Below are 16,192 nucleotides of genomic sequence, written 5' to 3' on the forward strand. Positions count from 1 at the left end.
AATTCGAGGAACTCCCTCCCACCGGTCAGGTCCTTCTCTCCAACCCCTCTCAAGAAATTCTCGCAGAGGTCGACACCCTCCTCGCCAAAGGGGCTATTCGGCCTTCTCCATCGGCACAGGACCCTCAAAGCTTCTTCTCCAGGTACTTTACGGTCCCGAAGAGGGGTGGGGGCCTCCGCCCAATTCTGGACTTACGCATGCTCAATGTCTTCATATGCCCAACCAAGTTCAGGATGGTCTCCATCGCCTCCATCCTCCCGATGCTTCACCGCGGAGACTACTTCGTGTCTATAGACCTCCGAGACGCCTATTTCCACGTGGCGATTCGAGAAAACCACAGGCGCTTCCTCTCTTTCAAGGTCCTCGACCAAACCTACCAGTTCACCGTTTTACCCTTTGGCCTCGTTACCGCCCCAAGGGTCTTTACCAAAGTCGTCGCTGTCGTGGCTGCCCACCTCCGGCTCCAGGGGATCACAGTTTTTCCCTATCTAGACGACTGGCTTCTGGTCGAATCCGACCCTGTCCTTCTCCGTCGTCACGTCGACTACACCCTCTCTCTTCTGGATTCTCTCGGTCTCCAGCTAAACCACGACAAATCTCACCTCAACCCGTCGAACAAAATCCGCTTCATCGGCGCCCTGTTCGACTCAATCGCTCAGACTGTCTCGCTCCCGCTCGACAGGTTTCTAGCTCTCCGTCAACAAATAATCTTCTGCGAGACCCACCGAAGGGTTCGGGCTCGATCCATCCAAATACTGCTGGGCCACATGGCCTCCACAGTCCTCACGACCCCGTTCGCCAGGCTCCGTCTCCGGTCCCTGCAGAGGTGGTTCATAGATGTTTTCAAGCCATTTCGCCACCCCAACTCGAGGTTTCTCTCGGTCCCGCCTCATGTTCGTCAGTCGCTCCTCTGGTGGAAGTCCCTCTCCAACGTCTGCAGGGGTCTTCCGTTCCACTCGGTTCCTCCCTCGATCACCATAACCACAGACTCATCCAATTTCGGCTGGGGAGCCCACATGAAGGGCCTCACTGTTCGAGGCCTCTGGTCTCCCTCCGAGAAGGCCAATCACATAAACTTTCTCGAACTCCTTGCTATCTTCAAGGCTCTGAAAGCCTTCTCCCGCCTGATCTCCCAAAGATCTGTCCTCGTACAGTCAGACAACACAGTAGCAGTATTCTACATCAACAAGCAGGGCGGCACGGGCTCAAGGAAGCTGATGCTTCTCTCCTCCCAGCTGTGGCATTGGTGCATAGCCCGCAACATCCAAATCTCGGCGATTCACCTTCCCGGGATCCAAAACAGCTTGGCAGACGCCCTCAGCAGAATGACGACTTCCTCCCACGAGTGGATGCTCGACCCCGAGACTCTTCTTTCTCTCTTTCTCAAATGGGGTTTCCCCACCCTAGACCTCTTCGCTTCTCCCCAGAACGCTCAGCTGCCTCGGTACGGGGCAAGACTTCTCCCGTCCTCCTCTCCAGGCTGCCTGGGAGACGCCTTCCTTCTGGACTGGTCGGCGGAACCGATCTATCTCTTTCCGCCCTTTCCTCTGATACCGAAGGTCCTCCAGAAGCTCCGGTCGGTACCGATGTCGGCGATCCTGATAGCGCCAGCCTGGCCTCGTCAACCGTGGTTCCCGGCTCTTCTTCGTCTTTCCAAGGCGACCTTCTTCACTCTGCCTCTTCTACCACACCTCTTATCCAGGGAGAACGGCCAGATTCTGCATCCGGATCTCCCCTCTCTACATCTCACTGCTTGGAGGATTCTCGCCTGACCTCCCTCCCGCAGAACTTACAAGAGGTCCTCCGCGCAGCTCACAAGCCGGCTACAACCAGGGCCTACACTTATAAAGTCTCTCGCTTTCGTTCCTTTCTTCGCTCCCGAGGAATCACTGCTTTCCCAACCTCGGTACCGATTGTGCTGGACTTCCTTATGTCTCTAGCAGAGCAAAAACTTTCTCTTGCCTCTATGAAATCTTACCTGGCTGCTCTATCCTGGTGCTTTCAACAACATGGTAGACCATCATTGTTCTCCGACCACCTCGTCAAGACCTTCTTGAAAGGATACAACAACATCTGCCCACCGGCCCAACCTCCTACCCCAGGATGGAACCTCGAGCTTGTCCTTTCCCAGCTCACTGCTTCTCCTTTCGAACCCTTGGCCTCGACCGACCTACGTCTCCTTTCCTGGAAAGTTGCCTTCTTGGTGGCCATAACCTCAGCGCGCAGACCCTCGGAGCTGGCGGCCCTTCGGGTTGATGAACCCTACCTCCGTTTTCATCACGACCGCGCCGTTCTCCGTCCGGACATCACCTTCCTCCCCAAGGTGGTCTCGGCCTTTCACCTTAACCAGGACATTGTCCTCCCCGCCTTCTTCCCGGACCCCTCGTCTTCCCTTGAGCGGAGACTGCACCTCCTTGATGTGCGTAGAGCACTTCTTTTCTACCGGGACCGTACTAAGGACATTCGAAAGACCCCAAAACTTTTTGTGGCCCATGCCCCAGATAAACTGGGCAATCCTATTTCTTCTCAAAGACTCTCACACTGGATTGCTCAGGCCATTGAACTGGCCTATGAACTAGCCAAACGGCCTCCCCCCCCGTCGGTTCGCCCGCGTTCGACAAGAGGTCTCTCCACGTCGACCGCCTTTCTAAGGGGCATTCCACTGGACTCTATTTGCAGAGCAGCAATCTGGTCCAACCCCCTTACATTTGTGTCTCACTATAGGGTAGACCAAAGGACTTTAAAGGACTCAGCCTTTGCTAGAGCAGTTTTATCCTCATGCTTGTCCTAAACCTTCTGCTCTTATGACTTCTCTATGGCTACCCCTTCTTCTCAGGTGCCTCTCTTCATTGTTTTTTCTCCCGTTCAGTACATGTTTGCACTGTTCTCTGACAATTTGTGCCTTATTGTTACTACCTTCTCCCTTGGAGAATGATGTTCCTGCCTACACATATGCTCTTACAAGGGTTATATCATGCCTTACCGGTCTGTTCTCGGTACTTGGTGTGTATTGATGCAATACCTTATTGGGTCCTCGGACCATGGTTTTTTCATGTTTTTTCATATTTTTCATGTCTAATAAACATATGTTTGGACAGTTTCTCGTTGTCAGGGTTTGCTTAGCCCGCCTCCGAGACTTAAGCTTGCTAGTCTCCATTAGTGTGCATTCACAGAGTACACGAAGAAAAAGGACAGGTTGCTTACCTGTAACCATGTTTCTTCGAGTGTACTCTGTGAATTCACACAAGCCCGCCCTTCCTTCCCCTCTGGCAAACCCTCTTCCTTTCTCGTTGCCTTAGCGGCGTAGGAACTGAGGAGGACACGCCGAGGGCTGCCTTATATGCCCTCCGGGGACGGAGGGGCGTGGCTACCGCCAAAATTTAAACTTCAGCTTGGGAAGAGTTTCCGTTGGGACCTGCGCAGGCGCAGCCTCTCCATTAGTGTGAATTCACAGAGTACACTCGAAGAAACATGGTTACAGGTAAGCAACCTGTCCATCCCATTTAGTCTACTTATCACTTCATTATTTATTTTATTTACCATATTTGTACCCCGCCCTTCTGAACCCCTAAGGGGACTCAGAGCGCCCTCATATATCGGCAACAATTCAATGCCTTAAAAACATACAGTTGGTAAAAACACATTAAAACAAATAAAAACAGTTACAAAAATTATTAAAATCACATCATCCAAAGTTGTAGTTCAGGGCCATTTCAAATTATCATTGCACAAATTCATTGTTCATTTATTGCACTGTAATTATTCTGCAAAAGCTTGGCTCCATAGCCATGTTTTAACTTTCTTCCTGAAGGCTAAAAGGGAAGGGGCTGATCAAATGTTACTGGGGAGAGAGTTCCATAGCTGAGGGGCCACCATTGGGAAGGCCCTGTGTCTCATCCCCACCAGCCACACCTAGGATGGAGGTGGGACTGAGAGCAGGGCCTCCCCAAAAGATCTTAATCTCCGCAGTGGTTGATAGAAGGAGATACATTTGGTAGGTAAGCTGGGCCAAAACTGTTTAAGGCTTTATAGGCTATAGCCTTTAAAGAATTATTGGATTTTACAGGATTATGTATTGTGTGCCGATGTATGTGTATTAGTTTTAATTTTTGTATGCCGCCTTGAGTCCCACCCATGGCAGAAAAGCGAGATAGAAATGAATAAATATAATAATAATAATAATGCCAGCACTTTGAATTGTGCTTGGTAGCAGACTGGCACAACAATACAGGGTTGGTAATGAAAATGAATCAGATATAAAAACTTTAGAGTAGCAATGTGTGCAATCAGGCTACAGTATAGCGGGCCAACACAGAATGAAAAGAAATGAAACTTTATTTATAGCCTGCCCTATCTCCCTGAAAGGACTCGGGGCAGCTTACAACAAAATAAACATAGTGGCAAACATTCAATGCCAATAGCAATATATAAACAAATCATAAACTCAGTAAAAATTATAAAACAACATAAATAAACAAGACATAACAATCCACATAGATACAAACATATTAGATCCTAATATCTCATTAAAATCTCTAAAATTTGAGTAAAATTGTTGGATGGAAAATGGTGAACAGCAGATTGTCAAGGAAGACGTTAGCAGCTAGGCGAGGGTGCATATAAATGTACTTAGTAACATGACAGTTTTTGGGGGAATTTTCCATGAAAACCCACTGGTTGGATTTGAGCAAGTCACACTGTCTCATGTTATGAAGAAAATTCTGTGATCAGTCACCATAAATCAGAGTTGATGGCACATAACAAGAACATGATAATATCCAATACCAAGCTGGTTCCCACAGTTGCCAATCATGTGTCTGTGTGAAGCTCACCAATAGGAGGTAAAAGCAATGCCCCCCCCTCCCACTCTTATCCTCTGGGATAGTACCTTTTTACATAAATGTCTGGGGATTTTAATTATTTAATTTAAAAAGCACGTAGACACAACGTGCAATCTCATATATGCAAATCATACTTTAATTATAAATCTTAGGGTCTCATTAACTAAACGTAAACCCACAAAACCAGAGTAGACAGGTTTCTGGACACTTTTAGTGGAAGTCAATAATGTTGTCAAGTTAGTATGAATTGAAGAGACCATTGGAACTGCTTTCTTTTTTGTAATCTGGTGAAACTATACTGACATTTCTTTTGAACTGACCACCCAAGAGAAATATGCCTCTCAGCAATCACTTGTCATAAAAACATGTTGAGATCTTTTACTGCACATCCTGCTGGTTTTTATGGGCACTAAATGATTGCAAGGAGAAAGTACTGTTCTCAGTTAGACTGTATTGTTTTCCTATCCTATGCAGCACGTATAAATGAAGTAAATGTTTTGTTAACCCACAATGTTGTGTTGTCTTGTGATTTCACTGGTGGGAAAGCCATTCATATCTCGGAAGCATCTCATATGTTTTAATTTGATTCATAATCTAGCAACTCCACATACGAAGAAATAGCATTCCCTCATTTAAAATGTGCATGTTCGTGTGTGTTTGGTACGTACTGCAAAGGGGTTACAAATGCATTTAATGGCAGCAGCAATAACAAATGCTTTTTCGGAAATAAGTTTTTTCCACTAGAAATTGAATGTGGCCACCAGACGTTTACCCCATAAAATACCATGTTTCTTCATAAAGCTGTATTCCTAAAATAAAATCTGATGTATCCCTGAGAAAAATAACTTTATGTCTGATCCGAATGTTTACCAATCATAGAAGTACACTTAGAAGAAAAAGAAAAATTGTTCCCAGATTTGTGCACCTTTCTGATTATTTTCAAAAATGTAGTAAGATCTAAGAAGGAAAACAACAGAAATACCCATCTAGCCTTCTTCAAACATCCGTTAATATTTTGCTTTCATTGCCCGGAAGCATCTGATTAATCCAAATCCCCATTGACTTTGTTCCTGCTATAATCTGCTTACTTGCTTCCTAGGTTTCTATAGTAAATATAGCTCATGGATTTAGATAATCAACTCTTCAGATAAAAATGACACTTTACCTGATGGTGCTTCAGTTGCTGCTTTGATAATTTACAGAAGAAAAAACTACTAGAAATAAACTAGCTTGGCTATCAAGCTGCCGAACTATCATTTCAAAAGAGGATGTCTTTCTGAGTCTTTGTTCCCAAATCTTTAAAGCTAGACACCTGGAACTTAATAGTAATTAATATTAAATTAATTTGAATGCATCTATATGTCTGAATTCTACAGTACTATATCACATCATTAGTACCAAGGTGGTTGGCCACGTGGTATTTCCCCCTTCCTTGACAGGATCAAGATGGTCACCAAATATTTGCAGATCCAACAGAGTTAATTCAACCTTTGGTGCTTCTGTGGTCTAAGCAGGAGAAACTGAATACTAATACCAGTACCATGGCACAGAAACTAGCAGTTGAAGCTAGAAGGTCAAAAGACATCCAGAGGTAAACTAGTCAGAGTTTTGTTTTGCTTTGTTTTGGGGAGAGATTAAACCTGATTGTGTTAACTCAGTCATATAGTGTAGAGAAAAGATATATGACTACAATGATTCCTTCTCTGTTTTCCTTGTACTCCTTCTAAAAGCACATCTGTGCAGTGGAACCTTGACTTAAGAGCATCCCAATTTAAGGGTGTTTTGAGTTAAGAGCTCAGCCTGGTTTCACTTTGACATACAAGCAGCATTTGAGTTAAGAGCTAGCTCCAGAGGAAACATTAGTGCTGGGGGGGGGGTTGCTAGCGTGGGAGTACAGGGCTTTAGAGCTTCAAGGGAGCAGCCTCCGTGCCTCATGCCTCCATGTCTCCATGCCTCGTGCTCTTGTTTGCTTTGTGAGATTACTGTTGGCTTTGCTCTTGTCCACTTTGAGGAACTTTGAGTTGGTTGATTTTGTGTGGTTGTTTTTACTGTTATGTTTGGCTTCATAGAGAGCAAGAGAGGAAGGGAGGCTAAAATGAGTACAGTATGAAGAATATGATGCTTCTGCCTCTTCATTTTGTGCTTCTACCATTTTAAAGTTTATCTTTCATATTTATTGTTCCATGTGAATATGCATTTATTCATTATTTGTTGTTTATAAAGTACATTTTTAAATTTTAAAACATGCAACAAAAAGGGGGGTTCGGGAGGTCGGAACAAATTAATAGCATTTCAGAAGGGAAATTCACTTTGAGATTAGAGTGATTTTAGTTAAGAGCCCAGTCATGGACCAAATTAAATTCAAGGTATTGCTGTAATGTAACTTGGAACCAGTTTGGTAAGAACCGGTTTCGCTGTGTGGGTGATTAGATGGACAAATCTGGAACCTCTGTGAGACCAGAAAGGTGCTTACAATAACCACAGAACCTGCCTCAAACCACTCTGTATATTTTTTCACTCATGTCCAGGAGAGATGTGCAACAGTGCTCCAGAGACATCAGAGGTGAAAAAATGGGAGAAAGTGATAGGTAGAAGCTGAGATAATAAATTGCCCCTCCCAGGGCTCAGTTAGCCCCTGCAATGCCCTTGGAGCATTTTTCAGCAGCCACCATCCTTGATTCTGTAATGCACTTCAGCAGGGATAGGTGTCTACAATATGTTCTGCATTTTGTGGAACTAAATTTGCCCTGAACTTGGGATACATTGGCATCTGCTACAACATGCTTTTGACTGAGCTCGGACTTTCCTGTGACTTTTTAAAATGCACTGTGTACCTTTAAATGTGCATTGTAGCATGCATTGGCAGTATGTGTTTTGTGGATGCCACAATTATGAGTTATCTTGAAGCCGCATTATAGTGTCAGTGTAGATGGGGGCCTAACCCTCCATTTGCCATCCAGTGTTCTATTGTAGTTCTTGTCGTTGTGTACCTTAAAGTTATTTATGATTTATGATGACCCTGAGGAGAGCCTATTATAAGGTTTTATTGGAAAGATTTCTACCAAGATGGGTTTCTAAACCACCACCACCACCACCACCCCCCAAGAGACTGCAGCTTGTCCAAGATCACCTATTGTATTTCCATGGCCAACTGGGACCATTGTCTCCAGAGTTCAAGTCCAACGTGCAAATTACTTCAGCATTCTGGCTTTCCATCCAGCACTACAGGATTAGAATTTCATTTTAGCTAAAGCAAAAATGCATAGCTCAATTGGACCTTGTTAACTCTGCACTCCTGTAGGTGGGTATCCAATCCTTCTCTACTTCATATTATTCATATTATGGCTTGGTGTTAGCCCGGGGGGGGGGGGGGTGGAGTTCTGTGCTGAAATGAGCTAACCTGGAAGATCATTAATACGTGTTTTCTCTTTGTGATTGGGACAAGTAGAAGAATTAAAGGTATCTTGTAAACTTTCACAGCCCATATAAAATATCTTCTTAAAATGTTCACCTAGGTAACTGAGAGATTCAAAGTATTTGTAAGCCATTATTTCTTCAGAGCGAGGTTCAATGGAAATAGAAAACATAGAAATTTGGGTCAGAGGACTTCTCTATTTAAAACACAGTATTAACTTCGTTAGGCATTTTGGTGCAACTTCCAGTTCATTACAGGCACACCAAGTGAAATGTCATGAATAAGGAGCATTTTAGCTGCCACTGAGCCTCTAACAGTGTATTCTTTCCTCTTCTGCTCATTACCCATCTGCCAGTTTATATTTAATGCAATTTAATGCAAAGGCTTCTTGAAAATAAAAGACCTCTAAACCATGACATTTCATCAGAATTTCAAAATCTAATAAAAATTGCAAAGGTATATGTTTGTTCTTTCTATGTGTGCAGAACAGTAGATTGCCCAATGATTACACTGTCAATGGAAATGCAGACTGTGATATCACTGCCTGATCCTATTATTGTTTTTCTCTTGTACTGTTCTTGCTTATAACAATTTCAATTGGTCGCCTTCACTAGATATGTTTGTACTGTGGAAGAGCACATTCAACAGCAATAGTTGAATATGACCTTCTCCAAGGTGGTTGGCCATGAGGTATCCCCCCAACCCCGCCTTGACAAGATCAAGATGGTCACCAAATGTTTGCAGATCCAACAGAGTTAATTCAACCTTTGGTGCTTCTGTGGTCTAAGCAGGAAAAACTGAATACTAATATTCTACTGGAATGACACATCATTGCGTTCTGCTAAAAAAATCCATCATAATTCAAACATACTGCCGGAGAGCTTTTTGGTTCAGCCCTCAACAGAAAGGGCGGTTGTATGGTTAAATTTAGTTATGAGATGTATTTTGAAGGGTTTCATTCTGAAACTGGGAACTTTCTAATATTGATTTTAAAAAAAACATAAGAACTTGCATAAGGGATAACCCTGTCTTCTTTGCAGGGCTGACCCTACCATAAATAAAAGTGAGGGTCCCTCTGCAACATTCTTCCCAGAAAGAATTCTACCTTCTCAAGAACTTTTCTTTTAATAACCAGATTTCCAGTAACACCTTATTTTTATGGCATAGCCTTCATTCCCCACCACCACCACCCCTGCCCAACACACACACAACTTGTACCTCTGATTTATCATGAAAATACAGTACATCATTTGTTATTACTATATTTTTCTGTTAGGGTAGGAAACAGGCACTTTGGGGATTTTTTTCCTCCTGGGACACAACAGAATACAGTAGAGTCTCACTTATCCAACACTCGCTTATCCAACGTTCTGGATTATCCAACGCATTTTTGTAGTCAATGTTTTCAATATATCGTGATATTTTGGTGCTAAATTCGTAAATACAGTAATTACTACATGGCATTACTGCATATTGATCTACTTTTTCTGTCAAATTTGTTGTATAACATGATGTTTTGGTGCTTAATTTGTAAAATCATAACCTAATTTGATGTTTAATAGGCTTTTCCTTAATCCCTCCTTATTATCCAACATATTCGCTTATCCAACATTCTGCCGGCCCGTTTATGTTGGATAAGTGAGACTCTACTGTAGCTGGTGTTTTTTTCACTTAGTTGTTGTTCCTGAGGCATAGATACATCTCCCAGCATTCACTGCCATTGTCAATGATATCAAGGACTCATATACAGCTGGAGCAGACTCACTGAATCATTGGGATTTATCCAAACTTTGAACAACCATTCTAATTGGGATTAAATGATAAATCTAGGACTCTGGAAATTTCAGCTGTATTACAACTGGAGAGTTACATGATTTGTATCCCTTCTGTTTGACTAATTTTCATTATATATGATGAGATATGATGATCCCATCTGCCTCTGTAAAAATAACAGAAAAACAAATCTAATAACAAAACATAATCGGAAGTTCAAGCTTCACAATTACTGTCACGTGCATATTTCTGACCCATCCATGAGGCATATCTCACTATACCGTATTCTTTTAAATGAAGATAATCTTTGGAATTTTAATTCATGCTTTATGGTATATTAAATCCAATGTATACTATAATAAGCTTGTGTCGTATGGTTTTTGGGGTGTTATTGCATTGAATTCTCGACTGATCTCATGCGAGCTCAAATACCCCAGGACTCGCCTTTCAGCTGTTATGACCAGCATTCATTAGCCATTTAGTAGCCAGTGGAGAGCAAGTTGTGGTGAAGATGCAAACAATGATATTATTTTCTGAGATCCTTCTGGGATCTTAGCAGATAATGTTATCATTCAACAGCCAAACACGTCTCTAGTGCCCCTTGCTTTCTATGGCAACTAAATGGTTGTGGGGTGCGACCTGTAGTTGCTGAAAGGTGAGTCCTGGAAGGATGAGAGAGGAGATGTAGCGTTGTTCCACTAACACAACGTTTATTCTGTGTATGCCTAGTTCATGACCTTGATCTTGATCTTTTTAACATCTGAAATGTGTGTAAATTTCAGTGCTTTGAATATAACCATATTCATAATGTTGATCTTTTTTTCCTCCCTCCTCTCCGCTCCTTCCTTCCAGGTCATAGCCTCAGCTCCACAAAGGTGACTCGTGCACAGACATTTCCCAGCTACACCTCAGAGCAGGATGAGGAGCATGAGCCACACCTGTCACTGTCTAGCAGCTATGGATTCAGCTACAGTTCAGGACTCATCCAATGACACACACCTTGTGTCAGACCAGAGAGACAGTCTAGTGTGGAAGCTGTCTGCAGGCCCTGGAACACTGCTTGGTTTTTTTCCTAGGTGTCCATGGATGACAATCTGTAGCGGAAAATGAGGACATAACGTCTCAAGCCTGGTGACAGTGAAGCTGAAAGCTTGGATCGCTGCTTCCCTGAGGCAGAATCTAAGTCTTTTATTTATTTAAACTTTATATTTGTTTTTGTCCATGTGTTTGGGTTGAATTTTGATTTTGTTTAAAAGGAGAAGAAATAATCCTCTTTGAAATCTTGATGGTGTGCAGTTCAGGTTTCTGCATGACTGCAAGACTACCTGCTCTGAAGAAGTTTACATTTGCAGTGTGAGGTTTTTGCTAGCCAGTCAACCCTGTTGTCAATGTTTGCTCATCCACCATGGCCACTTTTATGTCCTAAGCATCAGGATATCTGCTGGGTCATTTTTACCCAATGAACAAAAATGTCATACAAACACTTTAAAAGGAATGATGCAACCCACCCAACAATTATGCAGAATCCTGTCCCATTGTCCTCAATGGGATTTATGCATAAGTAACTTTAGGTCTGTAGCCTAAAGTTACAATTCTGAGAAGGAGCCAGGGACTCTGAATCAGATTCTTATAACTGCAACTAATACACAAAATTGATAACTAGATTCTATCCATGGAATGGCATCACGATGCTTAGTAGCCTTTCAGAAAATAGAATGTGTTGTGTATTAAGAGGCCATTACCTAGAATATTTTCCACACATAATTTTTATACCTAGATTCTGCTCTTACCTATGTATGTTCCTATCCTAATTATCCACAGCTTTCCACTGGGAACAGTGATTATAGATGTCAGGGGAAGACTGTCATAAAGCATTGACAGGTTCTTCCCACTGTAGATATTTAAATAGTGAAGTCTGAATTTACATTCAGTATTCTCTTAACTCTGTATACTGTGCAGGTGAGAACTGAAACCACATCACTGGAGGCCAGCTCCATGTCCCATAGTTTTATAGGGCAAGATGCTTGACTAGTATAAAGATAGATATAATTAAATTCAGTTCTTATTAATGAAATCTCGTAACTAACAACATGTATGTGCTCTCTTTTTTGTTTGGCATTTTTGTTGTTGTTATTCTCACTTCCTTCTCCTATTGTCTAGTGCATCTATTCCCTGGACCTTATGTACATCCATAGATGAGTCAGGACGAAATTTCACAGCTTCTTTGTATTGTTGCCATATTGACTTTTTTTTAATGGTCCCCTTACAGTGGACAACTGCATGCAACTGGGTTGTGTGATGCTAATTTCTAAGTTATATTAAATTTCTATTGACCTGCTATGCTCATTTCAATTATTTCTCAAAGAATAAAAATGAATCACACCAGTGAGTAAAAGAAGTAGAAAAGAGAAGATTCTAAGTATGCTCTAAGAAGCAGCATGTAATAATGAAGTGTTGTTGCCCAACACATTCCAAATCAGTACCTTCTACAGGGAATTCACACTATATCAAGATAATACCATATTTTTTTCAATTGTAAGATGCCATCAATTGTAAGATATGCTGTAGTTTTAGTACCACCAACAAAAAACACAGAATATGCTTGAAATTCTAAAATGCACCCCATTTTGAGAGATGTTTATATAGGGAAAAAAGTGTGTGTTAAAATTAAATACCGTATTATTTTCTCACAACTCCAATATTAACATCTCTGAGTTTAAATAGTCACCTAGTTCTGGCTATAACTTGCCCCATATCTAGCCTCTTTTCATAGCATTACATCTTAAAAGATTTTTTTTTGTAAAAAAACAAAACAAAACATGAACAGTATTTTGGATAATATCCCACAAAAACATATAGTTTTGTATAAAAACAAGATAATCATGAAACAAGCAATCTAAAGTGTTCCCAGGGGTATCTGTTTGGTTTTGGCCTCCTGTAAAGCAGGAAGAGTGTTCCAAATTTAGACTCTGACTGAAAAGACCACTAGGTTTTATTAACAAACTAGCTTGAGTACTGGCGGTGCCCAGGTTATTTGAAAAGGATCTTGTTTGTTTTGAAATGTTAGGTAATATTAGTTTGGTCATATGTTATGCTATGTCTTAGAAAACCATGCAGTCTTTCCTGTTGTTTTTATGAATGCTTCCATTAGAAAATGCATAAGGATGTAGGTGAACTACAATTCCCAAAATCTTGGGTCAATCCTCCCTAAACCAGGCCTGTATTCCTAGTTGGCCATGTTGAACTTGTGTTCCAAGTTTGGTCCATATCCGTCACCAGATGGGTTCAGTATTCTCTGAATACAGTTGAACTATAACTCCTGGATGTCAAGGTCAATCACCCCACAAACCCCGCCAGTATGCACAATTCCCCATGTTGGGTCTGTGTGTCAAGTCAGTTCCAGGTCCATTGTTAGTAGGGTTCAGAGTGCTCTTATTTACTTTATTTATTTACAGTATTTATATTCCGCCCTTCTCACCCCGAAGGGGACTCAGGGCGGATCACATTATAACACACATAGGGCAAACATTCAATGCCCATAAACACATCAAACAGAGACAGAGAGAGACACGCAGAGGCAAGTTAACCTTGTCCTGAGGGGATATTCGATTCTGGCCACAGGGGGGAGCAGCTGCTTCATCATCCACACTGACGGCACTTCCTCATACCAGGTCGTAAATTAGTTAATCTTGCCTCCCCACTTTTTATAAGTGGTACCTTATCTCCTACTTGATAGATGCAACTATCTTTCGGGTTGCTAGGTCAGCAACGAGCAGGGGCTATTTTTTATTTTTAATTGACGGGTGCTCACCCCGCCACGGGCTGGCCTCGAACTCATGACCTCATGGTCAGAGTGATTTAAGGCAGCTGCTCAACAGCTGCGCCACAGCCCGGCCTCTTAGATTGCATGTGAACTATACATCCCAATCCCTACAAGTCCTATAAATCAAGGTCAGCTCCCCCCAAATTTGGTTCTGGGGCTCTGTGTGCCAATGTAGTCCAGGCCCATTGTCGATGGTGGTCACAGTGCTGTGCCTTGATGCAGGGTGAACAACACCTTCCATCCTGGTGAGTCAGTCCCCCAATCCCCTATTCAGATGCTAATCAATTCATCTGTTTTCTGTATGCCATAAGAAAGGGTAGGAAAGGGTTAAGGGAGAAGCAGTGGGTGGGGTCATGCAAATTCTACACCAATGGAGAGAGAAAGGAACCCTGGGATGTGGCTCGCTGTAACCTGCAATGTCCTTGGAGAGAGTGACTTGGTGGCTCCTCAGCACTGGGAACTATAGCCTGCTTGTGGAGGTGGGAGGCTGTCTGTGTAAGTAGACACCTCTGCCACATACACACATACACATTTTTCACTTTTATTATGTGTATATATATAATGATAAATGTTTCTTACCTGTTTTTCAATCATATTCTTAGGTTAGCTTTAAAGTTAAAATATATATATAACTTAAAAGCAGCCCTTCAAAACATGCTGCATAGATCAATGACCCATAAATCACAGCTTAATTTTTCCCCATGAGGCACCAAAATGGCATCAGAATAAATATGTGGCAGATATGTTGAGGTCTTCCAAATTACAAATTCAGGGCATCCTCACAAAGAAAGTTGTCTCTCTTTGAATTGCAAAGAAACACAAGGATGGATTGTGCTGGTTTTCAATATCCCAATAGGCACATATGGAGCCAGGTAGTTTTTCAGGTATCCTGGTATAAAGCTTTAGCAGTCAAAGCCGAGAACTTCAAAGTTATAATGATGTATCTGGATTGCTATAGCTGGTCATTCTTAATGCAAAAGAGGAACAAGAAACAGAGCCTACTCAAGCCTGGCTTCATATCCAAAGCCAAGCAAGATAGTTGCTTACTCCAAGCATTTGGTCTTAACACCAAATAGAAATTGAAGCCAATGCTCCAAATAAGAAGCACCTGGCAATAGTTATAGCAACATCTGTAGTCTCAGAACTACACTGCCTACCTCTGATCTGGGTGAGATCTTTACTTAGCACCTTTTCATAATCCAGTTGCATGCAATTTTCCACTGTGACAATAAAGAAAAAAGAAAAAAAATGTCAACAGCTATTGGGGAAATGAGAATGCTCTGTGAATTGTGTTCTCAACTCTGAAAGTGCTTGAGCAATAGCTCATTACAAGGTAAGCACAGTAACTCTGAGCATGTGTAAAATGTGTACCCTTAGAAGACATGATGCCTGTCGTGGAATACTACTTTCAGAGACCTGAGCTGCCAGTTTTTTAAAAAAGAGTAATTCTGATAGGAAGACATCCAGTCGATTTGCACCCTTCATTTTAGAGATGTTATATAAAATCCATTGCAGAGTGTGAGATGTGTTATTAATTAGTAATGGCATAGACACAGTGGGAGGTGTAAGAGTGGATGTGCAAAAAGAAATCCTTTTGTCCTATGTACTTCAGCCTCCATAAAGGTCATTGTGATGAACATGTAGGAAACAAGCCCCATAAGCACCAGAAACTCTAGGGAGGAACATTTGCTGTGAGCAGACTGCCAAGCAGGAGAGTTTCCTGCCTTTCATTGTTTTATCAGGCCAGTGCAGGATGTGCTGAACAGAAAAGTGTGAAAAGTCTTCTCTCTCTCCATCAGCCTCGCAAAACCACATTTTATCTATTGTAGTTTGAAGCAGTGAAGAAAGGGTTTTCATACATGGTGTGGAGAAATGTCTGTTTTAATTAAACATTTACTGATACATAAAAGTGGGAGGTTTTGCTTCCCCCAAGCCTTTTCAGAAGTCTAAAAGGCTTCAGGTTGATAGACCTCAATGAGCAGCTGCTGAGTGTAGCTGGGGTGTGATATGATGGCACTAATGGTGTTGTCTCTTGTTTTCTTCCTATCTTACCCACTGCATTTCTACATCTTCAGTGGTGAAATAGTAAGCTATCTGAAGTTGTATCTGGTCCTGGTTGTTTTCAATGAGTAGGAATTTTTCTATGGGATCTGCAACAGTATGCGCTTTCCAATTCAAATATTAAATCACATCAACACTTGGTATGTGGTTCAAAACAATGCTTCAGCTGCTAGCCTAATATATGCATATTCTTAACAAGATTTTACACAAGGCAAAATTTAGTTTAGATTCCAAGTAATGTTTGAAGAGTGGATAATTCCTGTAGCATAGATGTACTGA

The 16,192-nt window shown here is 42.0% G+C and overlaps 1 protein-coding gene across 2 annotated transcripts in view; it reads left to right on the forward strand.

Annotated features, from left to right (window-relative positions):
• Nucleotides 1-12,367, forward strand: part of dok6 (docking protein 6) — a 274,202-nt gene extending 261,835 nt beyond the window's left edge. For both annotated transcript variants that reach the window (XM_003219723.4, XM_062980575.1), the window contains exon 8: nt 10,882-12,367. In XM_003219723.4, coding sequence (XP_003219771.1) covers nt 10,882-11,021 — 140 coding nt within the window. In that variant the 3' untranslated portion in view covers nt 11,022-12,367. The remainder of the gene's footprint in view (nt 1-10,881) is intronic.
• Nucleotides 12,368-16,192: the final 3,825 nt, after the last annotated feature.

Source organism: Anolis carolinensis, chromosome 4 (assembly GCF_035594765.1).
Source record: "Anolis carolinensis isolate JA03-04 chromosome 4, rAnoCar3.1.pri, whole genome shotgun sequence".
Classification (NCBI taxonomy): domain Eukaryota; kingdom Metazoa; phylum Chordata; class Lepidosauria; order Squamata; family Dactyloidae; genus Anolis; species Anolis carolinensis.